Source organism: Pseudochaenichthys georgianus, chromosome 4 (genome assembly GCF_902827115.2).
Source record: "Pseudochaenichthys georgianus chromosome 4, fPseGeo1.2, whole genome shotgun sequence".
Classification (NCBI taxonomy): domain Eukaryota; kingdom Metazoa; phylum Chordata; class Actinopteri; order Perciformes; family Channichthyidae; genus Pseudochaenichthys; species Pseudochaenichthys georgianus.
Window position 1 is genome coordinate 25,410,644 of NC_047506.1, and position 18,868 is coordinate 25,429,511.

The 18,868-nt window shown below is 40.6% G+C and overlaps 2 protein-coding genes across 3 annotated transcripts in view; both read right to left on the reverse strand.

Moving 5' to 3' along the window:
• Nucleotides 1-6: 6 nt before the first annotated feature.
• Nucleotides 7-7,880, reverse strand: henmt1 (HEN methyltransferase 1). Of its 2 annotated transcripts, none has more exons than XM_034081079.1 (9): nucleotides 7,780-7,880; nucleotides 7,408-7,520; nucleotides 4,227-4,361; nucleotides 3,856-4,038; nucleotides 2,623-2,806; nucleotides 1,983-2,202; nucleotides 1,655-1,751; nucleotides 655-812; nucleotides 7-250 (listed from the first exon to the last, which is right to left on the reverse strand). In XM_034081079.1, exons 1-9 carry the CDS (start codon nucleotides 7,861-7,863, stop codon nucleotides 138-140), a joined length of 1,287 nt encoding a protein of 428 aa, XP_033936970.1. In that variant the 5' UTR covers nucleotides 7,864-7,880; the 3' UTR covers nucleotides 7-137. The 2 variants fall into 2 exon arrangements, with proteins under 2 accessions (XP_033936970.1, XP_033936969.1); XM_034081078.1 differs by having other exon boundaries at nucleotides 1,655-1,754.
• Nucleotides 7,881-9,585: 1,705 nt separating this feature from the next.
• LOC117444999 (uncharacterized) overlaps nucleotides 9,586-18,868 on the reverse strand; it is a 44,527-nt gene continuing 35,244 nt past the window's right edge. Inside the window, exons 45-57 of the mRNA XM_034080395.1 lie at nucleotides 18,475-18,735; nucleotides 17,943-18,203; nucleotides 17,592-17,849; nucleotides 16,745-17,008; nucleotides 16,368-16,628; nucleotides 15,003-15,263; nucleotides 13,620-13,880; nucleotides 12,711-12,968; nucleotides 11,995-12,255; nucleotides 11,458-11,745; nucleotides 10,677-10,913; nucleotides 10,509-10,574; nucleotides 9,586-10,410 (exon numbers count right to left, since the gene is read on the reverse strand). Coding sequence (XP_033936286.1) covers nucleotides 10,124-10,410; nucleotides 10,509-10,574; nucleotides 10,677-10,913; nucleotides 11,458-11,745; nucleotides 11,995-12,255; nucleotides 12,711-12,968; nucleotides 13,620-13,880; nucleotides 15,003-15,263; nucleotides 16,368-16,628; nucleotides 16,745-17,008; nucleotides 17,592-17,849; nucleotides 17,943-18,203; nucleotides 18,475-18,735 — 3,224 coding nt within the window. The 3' untranslated portion in view covers nucleotides 9,586-10,123. The remainder of the gene's footprint in view (nucleotides 10,411-10,508; nucleotides 10,575-10,676; nucleotides 10,914-11,457; nucleotides 11,746-11,994; nucleotides 12,256-12,710; nucleotides 12,969-13,619; nucleotides 13,881-15,002; nucleotides 15,264-16,367; nucleotides 16,629-16,744; nucleotides 17,009-17,591; nucleotides 17,850-17,942; nucleotides 18,204-18,474; nucleotides 18,736-18,868) is intronic.

The following is an 18,868-nucleotide window of genomic DNA, read 5'->3' on the forward strand; positions in this document are numbered from 1 at the left end:
CTCACTTTTTATTTTACAATTTACATTTGAGCCTTCAGCTTATTCCTATTCTAAAGGCCTGTTATGTGAACACACTTAGACTGTCCAGTAGTAACCAAGGTCAACTATTGCTGACTCAAGAAGTCACCTACTTCAGATCAAACATTTGCCTCCCAGTCTTCCTCTGGTTCAGCGCTGGGGGGGCACTGGCGGGCCTCTGCATATGGGCTGTCCTCCAAATCAGCACGATGCTCCTCATCATCATCAAGGTCTGAAACACACACATGAAGGAACATTGTCACAACCAGAACAACCTTGAGTTCTGAAATTCATAGAATAAGCAGCACCGCAGGAAATACACATACACACACAATACAATTCTGCTCATGATGCCTTTTGTTTGGAAGTGTAATGAGCTAAGTTGTAAGATTAGTGATTGGGCAAACTTTGTGAACTACTTAATTAACAAAGATGCTTTAACTCCTGCAGTCCAGTTCATTTGGGTCAAGTGGAAACAATATACATTTTAGCATTTTATTATAACTGGTCCAGTTGCTGTTCACAGTGACTTTATGACATATTATACTCAGATGTTGTTATAACATGGTGGTCAAGTTCCCTCCTAGGTGTAAGTTGTACACACACTATAACAGACACAAGTGTTGGAAACATTACCTTGTTCCTGGTGATCCAGGAGCATCGCAGAGCCGTCCTGGCTCAGTTTCACTCCGGGTTCATCCATCAGGAGGAGTCTGAGATTACTGACACTTCCACTCAGAACGCTGACTTTGGGGCAGCAGCACCAGAGCACAGCCAGAGGGACAGACACACACCTGCCAGCACACACAAAGGGGGGCGTTATCGGTGATAAGGTGATGCCAGATTTTTTGAAATATTTCTCAACCGGGATATCAATAATGACATTTGTGCTAGATTTCTTTTACGTTCAAAACTCCCATTGAGGTTTTCGAAATGAAGCTTTGTCTGTCGTCGTATTCTATCAAAAGCTTTTTTAAATCAAATCAACTTTTCTTAAACCAATCAGTTTGCTGCAATTGCTGCTAGACTGGAAACTAATTCTAAAAAAAGTTTTTAATGGTTCATTTGGTGTAGCTTAATCTGTTTCTGCAGCTAGGCAGTAATACTGGGTTAAAACAAAAATACAAATTTGAAAAAGAAAAAAACCTGTACAGAATTCTAATTCAATGTTCTGAACAAAACCTATACTGTACAATACAGCTCAAATAGAAATGTGCACAAGTATTGATATTTAAGAATATAGGCGTTTGAAAGACTACAGCAGTTTACTGGGGCACATTCCAGAAACGGCCTTATAACCAGGGCTGCACATAACTGGTGCGCACCCCCCGCCAAAAAAGAGAGAGAGTAAAATTTCATCCACGAGGACGACGGCATCTGCGATCCCTCGCTCTACCCCTCGCTATCGCGTGAAGGGTCTGCTTTATGCGCTCCGCACAACCCTGCTGCGTGCTCACTAGCGCACCTCACCTCCCCCCCCATTCATAAAGTCAAGTACCCCTCAAAAGGTCCGGTTTATCTCATTTTAAGGATGCGCACCAAGCAACATCTCCAGATGCTCCTTTGAGAACCAGGGCAAAAAAGTTATGTGCACCCCTGCTTATAACTCATCTTCATCTTGCTTTAGGAAAAACACCTGCGCCATTTGTCAGAATCCGGTTTGCTGTGTCTCCAAAACAGCTCTCCATCCTCCTCTTCCTGATCCACCAGGGTTTTCATCTCTGCTCCACATGCTGCTGTGAAATATGTTTTTTAAGAAAATGATTAAGTTTGTGTGTGACTAAGTGTTTATCTGTTAAGGAACATTGTAACTTAAGCTGCTAGGCACAATGATATCCTGCAGAAATATTTGAATTAGAGAAAACACACACACAAGGGTTTGACAAAAATAACCTCAATGCCTGTTTCCCATTTAGGATTTTCAAACCAAAGTTGTATACAACCTTTTAAGGCCCGTTGTTCACCTGTCTGTGTCTCTTCCGTGTCCACGTGTCTCTCTGATGCTCTGAAGCATTCCCCCCCTTCACCCTCAGCCTGGCACAGATCATCTGTGTCATCCCTCTCGCCAGTCTCCTCTGCGATCCATCTTCTCTTCAGCTTCTCCGCCCAGTAAACTACCTCACACATCAGGACCCTCCGCAAGATGTTGTTGTCATGCAGGCTGGGGTAGATTATACTATACAGCTGAAAAATAAACATCTATTTTACTATAAATAATACAAAATCAAGGAGAAGTATGTGTGCCTCAGGCTTATATGCAGTTTAGGTTAGTTATAAGAGAAGGGTCATTGTAAAGACGTTTCATCAGTACTTCAATCTACGTTGATCTAATAATGAGCTACCAGCCTAAAGGGATTCTGTAAACAACCAGAAAGCTTTTGTAAGTTGAATACATTATAATAAATTACAACAACCAAGCGAGAAAAAATATGTTATACTTCTGTTGCCTTTACTTTGTAGTGGAAATAATGGGCAGCCAGAAATATGCAGGGAGGGAAAGAGCGGGACAAAGTCACCATTATTCAGTTAGATAGCAACAGGTTGTTTCTTTGAAGACTGGATCTCTGCCTCAAAAATGACTGGTGTATAAAGACGTTTACTCACAAGAGTGTATGAAAACACATCCTCAGCATCTTCATCAAACATGTTGTAATGCTGTTTGCCCCCGAGACGGTGAAACACACCGATCTGGGAGCAGAAGCCGACGCGCTCCCGCTGACCTGGAGGTGCCTGTCCAACACCAGTTAACTCCACCTCATAACCGTACTGCAAACACACCTTCATAGCCCTAAGGAGGGTTGTAATGTTGACAAAATAGTTAGATTCTTCTTTCCTTCATTAGGGGATATATATATATAGCAGTGGCGAACCGTCAGGGCCTTCAAGGTATTCAGAGAATACCCTGGAACAATCAATTTAATTATATAAATAAAATGTATATAAAATGAATAAATGAGAATGGTATCCGTGTTGTTGATCTGTAATATTACAGCGTTACATTGATTTGTTTGTCCTTCTCGGACCATGCACTACGCATTTCAGTGGTTTTGTGATAGAAAAGAAAGCAACCAATCAGATCTTGTTCTGGGTCTCTGGGTAGAATATCCTTCAACCAAGGTATTCTACATCCTTGATCGAATGCCCTGGCCGTTGCACTGAATGAGAGCGTACGTTTGGACTGACAGTTTGATCAACCAATCATATATTGATTTGTAGCCAATGAGCGTATTCTTTCAGAGTTCCCCTCGGTTCCACCGTACTCTAGAAGGCCCACTAGTTAACTGGCTCGAGACAGAGGATCTAGATGAATGCGACGAAGCAATTCATGCCGTTTTATTGTTTTTAACGTTGAAATGACAAGTGCAACAGGTGAAGATGAAGAAGTTGCAGAATTGTTGCGAGTACCCTTTTCAAGACGACAATTCAGTGAAAAGACGGATATTATAACGGCGTGGGGGGGGTGTGTGTATGTGTCTACAGAAGGTCCAGTTGTGATAGACACGATTCGCCACTGGTATATTGAATCAGAATAAAGTAGCCATGTAGGTTTTCTCTTACAAATAATTGGCCTTGAATACAATAAACATAAGAGGAAATAGAAAATGCAGGCAAAGTAATGCAAAAGTCAAAAACATACATTCATAACATAAAAATATCAATACAATCTGAAAAAAGATACTATAAAAACCACAATACCAAATATCTACAGTGTACAGTGCTGATGTATTTTAGAGTAAAAGTATCCATTTACATTCCCTGTCACTACCATCCTCATCAACACGATCAATGTAGTGCTGTTCGCTACACTCTAAGTCTGAAAATGAGAAATCTGCCTACCAGGACTTGAACTCTGCTCTGGTCCACTCAAACTTGTGGTCAATGTGCCTGAAACCCACAAGTCCAGGGAGAAAGGGGTTGAAGTCAGAGTTTGGGGTACTGACGATAACCGCCTCAGGGGTCAAGTATCCAAACACCACCTCAGAGAAAAGCTCCACATCAGCAAGAGTGAGATGCTCAATGCTGCAGACAGACAGGAAACATGGGGTTCAGATCATGGGTCGAATGACTGATAGATAGAAACACCTCAACGATAGATGGTTAGGTGAACATAGTGAGGAAAAAGACAACACCATATAGGTAAATTACAAACAGGTGCTAAAGAAGGAACCTTGAAGACATTGAACTGCAACAACCACACACTCCCTTACAGCTCTATACTGGTCACCAGATCAAATCCTCTGAGGCGTGCGTCTTTCTCAGTGACGGAGCCCTGGTACAGCTCGATGCGCAGCTGATCATAACTTGGCTGCAGATAGTCAGTTGATATAGGAGCTAATCCATGCCTGAAGGACATACAAGCAAGGTGCACACATTATAAATCCACACAGTATAACTGATCACAACAACAACAACAACAACAATAAAGTGAAATGAATGGTGGTGGAAAGATGCATTGCAGTGACCATCAATTTCACTATTTGAGAGCATTTGCATACATCTTGGGTTGCAAATAACTGTATTTAGTGTTATAATTGTCAAATAGTTTGATCATTTTAAACTTTACAATGTCAAGAGGAAAGTGAAAAATGGCCATCACATTTTCTATAGGTTGGACAATTCATATCCAAATGTATTTTAAAGTATTCACATCTAAAAAGCTACATCCAGCCAATATATTTACATTTTTCTGCTGATTGATTGATTGAAAAGTGTATTAACAGCTTGTATATTGGGTACAGTACAGTACAGCTCAAAACATACAATTGTTAAGGGGATGCAGACCAGAGAAAGACTTTCGTCTTGTTTACATCAGGGTCCTCCATTTCCAATTCATCATATCATTTAAGACATATAAGACATATTTGACATACAGATGGCTTATTTACAATTTACATACAGGTGGTTTTTTAACATACAGATTGCTTATTTACAATTTTCATTTTAGATTTCGTTCTAATACATCCTAACCGGACATTTAAGACATACCAAGTCTCCAGATATACAGTTAGTAACATAGTCTAAAATGCGAGTATATACATAGATGGGGGGGGGGGGGGGGGGGAGCTGTCCATTGGACGACAGGTTGAGATTTGTACCATTACCGGGGCCAGTTTTGCAATGCTCTCCCCCGAAGGTGCTCTTTAAGAGAGGTTTTGAAGGCAAGTATAGTTTTACTTTCCTTTACAGTTGTGGGAAGAGCGTTCCACCTTGATGTGGCATAATTTAATTGCGAAACGTGTATTCCCCCTTTTTTGTGCCAAATCTGGGTTTCACATGATTTGTGGAGCTCCCTCTGGTGTTATGATCATGGTATTCCTTGACCTTTGGGAAGAATGTTGACATGTACATGGGTACCATAGAGGTGTAGTGGATCTTGTAGACCAGGCCCATTGCAAGTAGCTGTACTCTGTTGTCTACTCTAAGCCATCCTAGGTTATCAAAGTGGGCAGAGGTGAGGTGGGTTCTAGATGAAAGGTCAAGCCTTTCAGGTCAGGGCGATTTGTTATCAGGTCTGACCAGTTTATTTTGCGATGTTTGAAGTTTTATTTTTAGCGCCTTGGAGGTGCTATGGTACCATGACGTGCAAGCATAGTCATAGTACCCTTGAATGAGTGCTCCTGCTAGAGTTTTCAGGGTGTTTTTGTTTACCAGAGAGGAGATCCGGTGGAGGAATCTAGTTCTTTGATTGACTTTTTTTATTACATTGGATGCCATTTTGTCACAGGAGAGGTTTGCCTCAAGAATAGATCCTGGGTATGTAATTTCCTTCTTACTTGTGACAATAATGTCACCCACTGCAACTGAGAAGTCGTCGGATTTGCTGAGATTATGTTTCGAACCGAAGAGAATGGACTCTGATTTACCCAGGTGTAATGACAATTTATTATCGGCGAGCCAGGTGCAGATTCTGCTGAGCTCGGAGCTGAGGGTTTTTTCAACCTGCAATCTGCTCCTGTCAGAGACCAGCAGGGCTGAGTCGTCCGCGAACAGGAACAAGTTGCAGTCACATGCTGATGACATGTCATTTGCATAAATTAGGAACAGTAACGGACCTAATATGCTTCCTTGTGGAACACCACAGCTCACTGGGAGGGGGGGGGGGGGCAGAGTAACGTTTACCTCCACCATCTGTTCTCTCCCCTCCAGGTAGGATTGCATCCAGCTCACCGATAGTTTATCAAAACCAATTGCTTTTAGCTTGTCAATCAGAATGGGGTGATTGACAGTGTCGAAAGCCTTTTGTAGGTCCAGCATCACCATGCCGCAGTACTTGCCCTCGTCCACCTCTTGTTTGATGTGGTCGCTCAAATAAAGAAGGCATGTGTCAGTGGAGTGGGCTGTTCTAAAGCCAGATTGAAATTCATAGATTAGTTTCTTTTCCGAGAGGTACTTTTCAACCTGTTCATATACTATTTTTTCCATGACTTTCGAGATGGAGGTAAGTATAGAAACAGGGCGGTAGTTGCCTGGGTCCAATTTGCTGCCCTTTTTGTGCAGGGGAGTTACTCTTGCAATTTTGAAGTCTTTGGTTACTTTTCCCTGTTTTATGGAGAGGTTAATTATGTGAGCTATGACTGGTGAGATGGCAGTTGCTGTGTCTCTGAGGAATTTGGAGGGGATATTGTCGTGGCCAGTGGCCTTGTTAGGTTGGAAGGCGCTCAGTTTAATGAGTACCTCTGCTGTTGTTACCCTTGCTAGACTGAAATCATCTTTGCGTACCCCTAGGTTTTTGTAGTAGGTCATGATGTGATCTACTCCAAAAAGCCCTGAGTGGGAGGGTAATTTCTTTACAAGAGTTGTGGCTATGTTTGTGAAAAAAATGTTCAAGTACTTGGCCACATCCAGTTTGTCTGTGATGAGCCTGTTATCTGTCTTTATGTTTAAGTTCGAAAATCTCATTTTGAGTTTTTTACTGCAGCCAAGCTGGTTATTGAGTAATTTCCAAAGTTCACGGGGTTTATTTTTGTTTTCCTCAGTTTTGACATTGATGAAATTCTTTTTGGCAGTTTTGATCATGGAGCTTACGTCATTTCTTAGTCTGTTTCTTTCAATTTTTTGTTCAGTCACGTGGGCCTGGAGTTCACTGCTCGTGCTTTTGGAAAGCATTGACTGACTTTTATGAAACTCAGAGCATTTTATGTCTCTGGTTTTCATGGCGGTCAGTATGCCGAAGTGCATCCACGGCTCAGCGCGATTTTTTATCCTGGTTGTTCTTAGGGGGGCCAAATCATTGAGTATTGCAGAGAATTTGTTTTTTGCTGATAAACTCGACCAATAATTGTTTTCACCTCTGCATAAACCTGCCATATCGTAACGTTTATAATCAATAAAGGCTCTCCCCAGATATTTAACTTATGCATTTTGATTTTCTAAACATACGTAGCCTACATCTTTTTTTTTATTTGGACACCATCGATGTCCAGTCCAACCAGCAGTTCAATTTCACGGTGAAACTTCAGCTGCTTCAGAAGAACGCACTCACAGCAGCCCAAGTCCAACACCTGTGGTGGAACAGGGAGAATCAATATGTTTGTGACTAAGTATAAGCTGGTCCGTAGAAGTCACATAACTAATGTTAATTTTATAACATAAAACAAAACTCAGTTTAGCCGAATGCTAATAATTTGAATTAGCCATGTTATGCGAATAAAGCTAAGGTTAGCTCACATGCGGTGCATGCAGAAAAGAGCTTCGGAGATATCGTTATAAAACGTTGAAAATGTTGGCTTAGCGGATAAAGTGTGTTTCTCACTTACTTACCTTTTTGGGTTTCTTCCTCTTGACAAAATCGATGACAAACTGATGTCTCTGTCTGTGCAGCGCCGGAGTGAACATTGGCTCCATCTTCGACTTCAAGTTGCATTAAGCTAACCACAGGCAGCCCCGCCGTCCACAAGAAGGCGCTGTTATTGAGTCTGTGGTCTTTCCCAACCAATAATACATTATGTTTTTCCTGTGTAAAATGCTACTTGAAAGCAGGATTTGTATCAGTGTATCAGCTGGCCTTCAGTAGAGGTAACCTTGGTTAATATTCTATTTCCATGTAAATTACTGCTTTATTTTTATTGCTATTTAACTATATTTTATTACGGTGCAAAATATTTTTTGTTTTATATTAGATTTCTTGTTTTTTATATTTTATGTATGCACCACATCAAGTCAAATTCCTAGTAGGCCTATGTGCGAACCTACCTGGCAATAAACCTGTTTCTGATTTCTGATATTAAAGGTCAGTAGCCTTCAAAACTGGTAATTTATCACGAATAATGTTATTTATTGTGGTTGTTTTGTTTTGCTTTTTGCTTATCTATTGACTTACCTTATCCATACATGTACACATTCTGCTTGACCTGGTACACAATTATGTTCCAAATTAATGCAGCATTGGGTATGAATACGTTGGACGAGTTGGACACTTTTCTTTTTATTGGGTTTTTGCCCTCTTTTAAAAAATGTGTAATGAATACTAATTAAAATTCAGCAATTTTTTCAATAGATAGTCCATGTGACTCCAAATCATGCAGCATTGTATTACTACACTGGACAAGTAGTATATTGTTGGATTGTAATAAACCTTCTATTTTATACAAAACGGTAAAGATCTGGACTGTTTCATTAAAACAATGCATTAAAAACACTAAATACAACTTGTTCTTTGACACAACACATAACCTTGTGACCCATTGTGCGTAGATAATATTGATGAAAGCAGGTTTACTGTAATTCAAATGTTTCCAACCTTCGAGTTATGACAGATAGTTTTGGTTTTATTTGTGAAATGCATGATGAAAAGTGGTAGTTCAAAAGGGATGTAGTGAGAACAGCATGTTGTGGGAGAGTGAATGGTAATGGAAGAGTTGATCATTCAAAGTTAAAGGTCCCCTATTATACTCTTTCTCAACAATATATTAGAGGCCTCAGATATATACTAAACATGTCTCTGAAGTGTTTGGCTCGACATACCAAACGGATCATGAATTGTAGCATGCCATAAACCGCTCTGTTTCAGCCCTGTTTCAAAAGTGCTAATTCTGTGTCTGTAGCTTTAAATACAAATGAACTGCCACACCCCATGGTTCTCTTCGAGATGATTGGTTTAAAAAAACACTGGTGCTCTACGAGGAGATTCAGGTGATAAATTGGGCGGGTGTTACCTTGGTTGGTTATTGGCCAATGGTTGCACGCAAAGTGGCCAAAATCTCAGCAAATTTTCCGACAGGTTTTTGTACAGATGGATCAAGACAAATTGAGAGAAAGGGGACACATTTTTATGTATATATAAAATACATGAAAAAGTGGATTTTGCATAATAGGTGACCTTTAAAAAGCTGATGGGAAAAGGTGTCTGGGGAGGAACAAGATGGAGATAGAGAGGGAAGGAAACATGAAAGATGATTGGAATAAGGAGTTAAGAGATAAATGTCTCAACTCAAGAATAGGATTATTAGATTGCAAGAACTTCTCAGCTCACTAGCTTTGGATGGATTCAGACACACATACATTGAGTTTAGATTTTTTTTTTTTTAAAGGAAGGTTTCAAACATCTTTGTTTACACAGAGGGATATTTTAATGTTTCACAGATTTATCTTACTCAATATCTGTAAAAGTGTTCACAAAGTGAGAAGGCACATAGGACATCATTAAGAATATATACTGAATGGCTTTGAAAAATATTGCTTGATAAATTACCAGTTTATTTTGTATACTACTTTTCTAGTTTAGCAATCATCCACAGAATCTAATTGTCAATCTTAAAAATAAATCCATTTTTGATAAATACAATATTCAGCAATACTTTGTTATTCTAGGATACCAGCCACAGTTATGAAAAAGTATATATGCTATTACTAAAACAATTGATTCAAATAATTCAAATCTAAAATGTTTTGCCATAGGTTTGATCGTGATGCATTCTTGAGATGAAATAGAATCATTGTTTTGTAGTAATAACTTTCTTTTTTACAATTTTCCTTTTAAAGTTTCTTAAAGATTGAACCTTTAAAATGGTGTTAAGGATGCTACAGAGTCAAGAAAACAAACATATAACAATTAAGAAGATATTTCTGCTGAGTTCAGTGTCCATTTAAGTGGATCTGTGATTTTTCATGAGGGGACACCGGTGGTTCTACAGATTGGCTTGGAGTATTCACTTTGGTTGACGGTGTTTTTGGCTGCCAGCCTGATGCAGTAGTTGGTCCGTGGCTTGAGGTCGTTCTCTTTGTAAAAATTAGCCTGCACGATTCTCACTCTAGGTTGCTGATTGGCCTGCTGGTCTTTCTGTTGCTCCTCGATCACAACTTTGTACTCGGTTGCATCCATCACTGACGTCCAATTCACATACAAGGAAAGTCCACTTACTTTTACATTCAGCACTTTCGGGATTTTTAGATCTGTGAGAAAGATGGGTAAGATATTACTAGTTGTTTTATAGTACAGATCATAGTACATACTTTTTCAAGGTGATGTACAGTAATAACACTACACTGACCTTTGTCTAAACTGGCATAGCGTGCACTGTCCTGCAAATCTCTTCTTCTGCGAGCTACTGCAGGACCTAAGGAAGGTGAGGAATATGCATTAAACACACCTCATTATTTTTTTCTGTGAGAGCCAGGCAGATATTTCATGTCTGATGTTTTGGCCCTGCCTGTCTCACCTGTAATATCTTGGTTAAGGATGCTCTCTCCCTCTTCATTGCTGGCCGTTACTCCAGTGGCGTCAGGATCGAAGTTGGTCAGCTGACAGGAGAGCCCGGTGGTGCTGCAAAGCTCAACTCGATCTTCCCCTGACAAATTGTAGACATTGTATCTCGTGGCAAACACTGACGCATCCCAGGAAAGCTCAGCTGGGTCTGTGTCACCGGTGAACTGCACATTCTGCGGAGCACAGGGGACTGGGAACACAGTGGAAATGAAGTTAAAATAATGACTGTTATTACATTTAAAACATCGATCATAATTTGAAGGCTTAATTTCAGCCCTATTTCACATTAATAAGCAGTTTACCAACATAAATAAATGGTCATACTGTAATTGTGTTACAGAAAATAACTAGTTTTAAGCTGATATAAAGACAAATTAGTGTTTAAAAATGTTAATAATTTGTCAACAATTAAAACTTCTCTTATATGTTTTATATTCTCACAATTGCTATACATCAGCCTCCAAATTTGTATTTATGACAAATACATAAATAACTACTTTCAGTATATCTAATTACATGTTAGTGTGTTTTAAGCGAGGTATTTAATATGTGTATACTCATGATAATAATAAATGATAGAGTATAGAAGAGTATAGTGTTGACCTTTTTTCAACGTAAATCTAAACTCAAAAGAGAAAGGAAGATTATTTTTCATAAAAATATTTATAAGTTTAAAAAAAACAATGAATTTTCTATTGTATATAAGGTTGGGGTTAATTGCAGTCTAGCATTACCTGTGACTCCACTAAAGGCACTGGGTTGTCCGCTGGCTGCAGCTGCGTTTCTGGAGCGTACAGTGAGATTATAAGCGGTGCTGCAAGGCATTGGGAACTCAAAGTATTTCCTGGGCAGCCAGTAAGAAGAGACATCCATCAAGGACTGTGGGTTGTTTTGGATTCGGCCGGTGATCTTCGCTTGGTACTCAACATCAGAACAGTTGACGCTGTCCCATGACGTCATGGCCCAGTGACCTTGGTCTATCTTCTGTATTCTGACATTGACGCCAGTTGGAGGGCATGGAGCTAAGGAGGGAAGAGATAAGTTGAGCATTTTACCAGTTAAATTAGCCAAGAAAACATTTCTAGCCCTTGTTCTTCAGAGCAACTACTTGTTAAATGTATCCCTTTGAAAACATGACAGACAATTTTTCTCTGTACTTTCGGCTAGGACTCATTTTGATATATTCACCATTCAACAATTACGTTTATTTGTGTAAAAATGAACTAAATCAACTAGTTTGACCCATTATGGTGAATATCAATTTGTTTTACCTGCTCCCGCCTGCAGAGGTGGACTGAACGAGCTGTTGCAGACGCCGTTTGAAGCTTCAACAGAGAAATTGTAAACGCCTCCGCATTTCAGGCCTTCGATGGTGCAGGAAGCTGCAGTGTTTTCACAGTAGAACGCCTCTCCATCCATAGACTGGGCACAGGCAAAGTACTTCACAGCGCCCTCACTGGCATCCCAAGACAGCATGGCAGAGTTGGCCTCACAATCCATATCCACTGCGAGACCGGAAGGCTCACAGGGCACTGCGACCACAGAGAGGAAATAACTCCAATCAGAGATTTGATCAGGAAAAGTTGATTTGCAGGTTCTACATTTTTTGGCAATAATGTTAACTCATCCTTGTTGGCTAAGATCTGAAAGGGAGAGATACATCTAACTAGGAGAGGTAACTAGTAAAGTGTATAGTCCAGTAAAATTCAGTGTAGTACGTAGAAACAAAACTGTAGAAAGTAGCAGCTAAATGGTACATAGTGTTAATTATATTGATGAATATACAGAATAATAGTAATCGATAGTAAAAGCTTTTTTTCAAACCCTGAAAATTGATAACTTATGAATATTGGAGTATCATAATAGAAAATGTCTTGCCGGAAAATCCTCCTTACCTCCACTCTTTGATGTTTCAATTGTCTTGTTGTCTGATTTCAATATACCACTTTAATGTCCTATAAATACAAATATCCCATCGTGTCTCTACCTGTCCTGAAGGTTGAGGTGCTGGGCTGGCTGGTGCAGTTGTCTCCACTGGCAGTGATGCTTAAGTTGTAGAGCTGTCCACAGTGCAGGTGAGTCAGGGTGCAGTTGTTCTCTGAGGTGCTGCAGCTCGCAACATGTCCGTCCCTCCCTGTTGTTGTCAGGAGGAACGACGTCGCCACAGGGGAGGGTCCCCACTTCACTGTGGCCCCATTCTCCTCACACGATGCTTCCACTGTCACATTGTCCGGGACACAGGGTGCTAAGGAGGGCAGAGAAAACGTTTTATGGTTCTGTTTTGTTTTTATATTACAAGCTGCTTTATCTCTTCCCGGGTGTCCACAAAATAATTTATTTCACATAAATATCATAAAGAAACAACAGCAATGACAATACCCCTGGCAACTAGAAAAACTTGACACACTGCATTGCCAACAATCTATCCATTACTGTATATAGACTAGATTGAGTTTATGTATAGTTTGAGGCAATTTCAAATGCCCTGCTCAAGCATGTCTTGTAAAATAGTTTTGCATATAACTACTTTACATACAATTCTTATAAATAGAGTTTTTCTTATTTTATTTCAATTTAAAAAGTCTGTTTGTCTGTCGTGTGGTCGGGTTTCGGTAGTTTAATATTTGTGCATAATACAAATCACCAATGAGCCAAGTCAGGAGGACCCAGATAAGAAGAGTATCTGTATTTATGATAGGATAATAAGGGAAATAAAATTATACGTGAAATAGGTTTGACTAATATAAGACTAAAACGCCTTTTGTCGTTCTATTTAAATACAACTTTTCTAATTAAAAACAGGATGTGGTTGACTTAACAGGATAAACACATCCAGGAGTAACTGACCCAGGACTAAGAGAAACGCTAGTTCTAGATATACTGGCGAATTAATTACCAGTTTTGATCTTCTTTGGAGGGCTTCTGAGGCTGCTGCATTTATCAGAAGAAGCTGATACTATGATGCTATAATGCATGCCACAGTGGATATCCGGCAGTACACAGGAGTTGGAGGAGCTGTTGCAGGAAATGAGGGTTTGGTCGTGGCCCTCAGCGGTCACCAGGTAGAGGGGTGTGTCGTCCATCTTTTCCCATTCAACCAGGATCGTGCTGCTGTTGCATTCTGTCACTGCGCTAATAGATGAGAGAGCACAAGGACCTATGGGACAGGACGCATAAGAAAAAGGATAGCGTGAGGATTCAAACACAAGCAGTAAGAAATACTCAATAAAATAAGTCAGAGTCAAGTACATTTTAGAACAGTTAAGCCTGGTATTCTCCTAATTTCTTGTTCTTTCATAACCTTCAGAAATGGCATCATGTTATAAGCCTTTATGAGTTACAGCATTAGTCCTTCATACGCCCTTTAAAACCATCACATACTTTTATATTCCTTTCGATATCACTGATGATTTTTTCACTTTGAGTAAGCAGATGTACATTTGATAAGATAATATATTATAAAGCTCCAATTAAAATTAAAAACTATATTGCAGATGATCAGTTCAAACAATCAATCTGCTCTCAACATACAGTAGGGGCCACCACCACTCCAATGGGTCATAACATTAATTTGAGAGGTTACACAATGATTCAAGGGATAGAAAAGTGAAGAAAAAACCTTGTTCTCCTTCAAAGATTATTATTTTATATAACAGTTTTATTTCAGACAACTATTCAATTAAACAATCTGTGGTTTTAGAAGGGAACATCTCTGCTTGATCAACAAGCTGTAAAGTGGGGGGAACACTACTCATTGTAAAGGAATCCTAACTCCTAATTATCAACTCTCCCATTAAACTATTCACTCCCCCACAACATGCTGTTCTCACCTCCCAATCTAACACTATGCATTTCACAAATAAAACCGAAACTAACTGCCATAACTCGAATACTGGAAACATTTGAATTGAAGCTGCTCTCATCAATATGATCAATAATCAATGGGTCAAATGACTATGTGTTGTGTCAAAGGACAAGTTGTGTTTAGTGTTTTAATGCATTGTTTTGATGAAATAGTCCAGAACTTTACTATCGTATTATGCTGCATTGATATGGAGTCACATGATATGGAAGCTATTGAAAATATTAAAAGGGTGGGAACCACTGACCTACTGTATGATGTCAGTGTAACAGTTATGTCCCAGACAACATTAAGAATGTGTTTGGTAATATATTAATACGATACAATGTTTACTTGATTACTTTCTAGAAGACTTTTAAAGACAACACCCCGGCACTTTGAATTATTATTTTGAGAAAAGAGAATCATGTTGAATACCTGTCTCAAGCTCAAAGGTGGCACTGTGATTGCTGCGGCAGTGTTTGTTGACGGCAGTGACGTGGATGGTGTAAAGCGCCCCACATTCAAGATCAGGGACAGCACAGGGAGAGCTGGTGGAAGTGCAGCTGGAGTTGTGACCGCCGACCCCCGTGGCCAGTACAGAGTAGCTGAGGGCTCCTTCTGAGGCGTCCCACGTCACCCAGGCATTGTTGGATACACAGTCCAGTCTGCCCTCAATGTTCCTGGGCACACATGGAGCTGTGGAGGGAAATCAGAACGTTACACCTTCACACTTTACATCTGCGGATAACATGTATCATATTGTGACAGTTTACTTATTTAGGTTATTTGGGGTGCCAGTCAGGTCTCTCTCCTGACGTTTCAGATTTGGCTAGTCAGTCAGTTTTTGTAAATCTGCACAAAGGTGTATACATCTCACTGTAAACACCCAACATTGAATGACATTAAAATATAAGAAAGGACGCAACTCAAAATCATAATCACAAATAGTAAGTGTAACAATTCGTTTTCCCACAGTTCAATGTTAAATCCAAAACGTTCCACTCCGGGTGTCCTTCAAAATAAATAAAACAGTCAATTACCACAGGAGAATGTCAGTCGGTTTTAGTAATCCAGTCCTGGTTTTTAAGGTTTTGTGAGATGAGCGGCTCCTTTCAGCTTTGTACACAATAATCCAGGAACGTGAAGCAAGGGTATGATGACGGATGACGGTGGATCAGACAAACGGTACGGACTTTAAACGACCTAACTGCTGGTTGCTAACAGATGAGCGTGTTGCTCCGCCGATCCCTCTTGCTGCACACACCCCTTTCCCTTCCGGCTTCGTCTAACTAAATGGGGGGAAAGGGAAATGGAGGCGCCAACCAACAGCGAATCACTGGCTGGGTGGGCTTTACCGTGAGTGACTACCGGTCACATAAACACCGGTTGTTACACTATACAGGCATTCAAAATAACAACAGCAGCTGTAGTTCATGGGGATATCCACCATCTATAAGGACTGATTCTTTTTGTTTGTAATCCTATCGCTGGTTCTCGGCTAATATTTATTTCTAAATATCTTGAGCATTGGTCTCAAGAAAGGTAGTTGTAAAACGTATTGCCTTCAGTATCTGCATGTGTTTAATTTGTAGAACCCATGTATTTACTTTTCGTCAGATGGCGCAGGATTTAAAGCCTTGGTTTTGGTCTGAAAATAACTGGGCAGCTACTCCCCCTTGTGGAGAATCTTGACAATGCCTATTTTGGCAATTTTGTCCTACTCTCAGTCCTAAATCCTGACAATTGTGCTAATAAATTGCATTGAATTGACAAAAAAGTGGGTTTCTGCATGAGGTTTACCTGAGGAAGTCTCTACCACAGCACTGGGCTTACTCTCGCAGCCATCCCTCACAGACAGCACCGTCACGTTGTAGCTCTGTCCACATGGTAGATCCTTTATGGTGCAGGCAGTGCCGCTGGAGTTACAGTACAGTCTCGCTCTTGTGTTGCTCACTGCCGCCACCTGGAAGTACTGGGCGTCTGTGTTGGGGGACCAAGATACAACGATGGTGCCTTCATCACATTGTGAATCAACGACCACATTCTGGGGTGGACAATTGGCTGAAAGGAAAAGAAAAGGGGGGAGGCAGGGAGAGGCAAAGATTAAAAAAACAATACATAATACTCTGACTATTTGTATAAAGTCACAACAAGCCTTCACAAGATGTTAACAATACCTGTTCGTACGTAAGCCTTGTTGCTTTCCACACTGGAGCAGGACTCATCCTGGGCGGACACGCTCACATTGTAGGTCTGTCCACACTGCAGGTCGCTCAGGTCACAGAAGGTCATGGTGTTGTTACATTCAGTCTGATGGCTGCCATCTTCTGTCACGCCCACTGCACGATAGGTGAGTGCTCCACTGGCTCGCTCCCATGTCACTGCAGCAGAGTTTGAGTCGCAGAGTAGGGAAGCCTTGACGTTGGTCGGACTGCAAGGTACTGGGAGAGAGAAAAAAGAGTAGTGAGGCGATATAGTTCCTTTATAACTAATATTTCTAAATATTGGAATGTTCTGTCTAATCAAGCAAATATCAAACACTAAATTGTTCTTCCTGAGAAAAGCCTGAGGAAAAGAGATGTAAATAACAGCTAATTCTCATCTGACTGTAGTGTTGCATACTTATTCTTCAAAGCAAGTTTAACACACCCATCAAGTCCACTAACTGCAAAAAGGGGAACATTGGTGGCCACACATGTTTAGCTCTAAGTTTACCAATAAAAAACGTTTTATTCTACCAACTGGTGTTTAACCAGGTCCCGAAAGGACAGGTCTATGAAACATCTTCATCTCTAGGCTGCCCTGTCACATGTGTTGCTGTTATATTACAGTACGTTATCTCATACCAAATGTATTATTATCTGAGACTGACCTTCCATTACTACTAACACCAATATTATCCCAAAACAATCCTATGAAACTGTTAACTATCTATGGTTGGTACAGTGTCAGATAACCAATAAAAAACTGTTTCACTCAACTAATAGGCATAGAAAATGCCACTTACCCTACTGATAATCTTACCTGACTGCAGGTCGAGGTAGGCGTTGCTGTTGTCACACTGTCCATCCTCAGCTGTCACTGTGAGGTTGTACAGCTGGCCGCAATGCATGTTGGGTAGCTGGCAACTGGTTGTTGTGCTGTTACAATTAATGTTGTCACCATCGGGCCCAAAAGCTCGCACCATGTAGGAGGACACTTCCTCTCCTTCTTCCCACGACACCACACCTGTGTCATTACTGCACACCATCTCTGCTTTCACATTCTGTGGTATGCACCGCACTACACACACACACAAACACACACAGACAAGTGTGAACATAGACATGTATAAAAAGAGGTTTAATATAACATTAATTATTACAGGTATTCTACCTGTGTTGATCACCAACGGAGAGCTTTTAGCGCTGCTACATGTATCATCTGAAGCGCTGACAGTGATGGAGTAGTTGAGGCCGCACAGCAGGTCATGGAACACGCACGTTGTCGTGCTGCTGTTGCACGTTGACTCGTAGCCCCCGTTGCCCTGGGCAATTGTGGTGTATGATGATGCTCCTTTAGAAGGCTCCCAGGAGACGGCCACAGCACCAGACTCACAATTCAACCAGGCCTCCACCTGCTGCGGAACACAGGGCACTGCACAGGCACAGAAACAATCATTTTAAATTTGATTCAGGATCAGAAAAGGTGCAATAATTATCTTTTGTTAGCAATATCAGTCCTGCCAAGAATTTGTTTTTGCCTAAATTAGTTTCAGCCTTATGGAATTCAGAACCATAAGATCTACGTGTTTCTTTCTTTCCGTTTTTATGATGGGTACTGTATATAGAATACAATTAGATATATTCACTTTTCTCCTATCCTGCTCCAAGGCCTCAGTGTGTTAAATCTCTTAAATCCTCCTCACCTGCTTGCAGATGCGAGACGTCACTCTTTGAGACATTGCAGATGCTGTTGGCAGCAATCACGCTGATGTTGTAGGTGAAGTCACACATGAACTCTGGTAGGACGCACGACTGTGTCTCTGTCTCACAAACAGATTCATGTTCTTCCATGCCGAAGGCTTGGACAATATAGAAATCAGCCCCTTTGCTGGCCTGCCACGACACACGGGCTGTGTTGGTGGAGCAGTTTAGGACAGGCACAACATCCTCAGGAGGACAAGGCACTGGAGGAGGAAAGGGAGAGAAGGAATAGTCAGATGTATTGATTTAACAGACTTTATATTCTGTAGTAACTTAACAGCAACCTGGAAATCTTTATCTGGCCGACCTCTCCTGGCTGAATTGTCAACTAATAAG

What these genes read in the sequence shown, in the direction of transcription:
- henmt1 (XM_034081078.1), bottom strand. Translation starts at nt 7,863, where the DNA reads ATGGAGCCAATGTTCACTCCGGCGCTGCACAGACAGAGACATCAGTTT. An exon ending in CTGGTGACCAGTATAGAGCT is followed by an intron (nt 4,039 to 4,226) that starts GTAAGGGAGTGT and finishes GTCTGTCTGCAG; the next exon opens with CATTGAGCATCTCACTCTTG. An exon ending in CACGGAAGAGACACAGACAG is followed by an intron (nt 1,755 to 1,982) that starts GTGAACAACGGG and finishes CATATTTCACAG; the next exon opens with CAGCATGTGGAGCAGAGATG.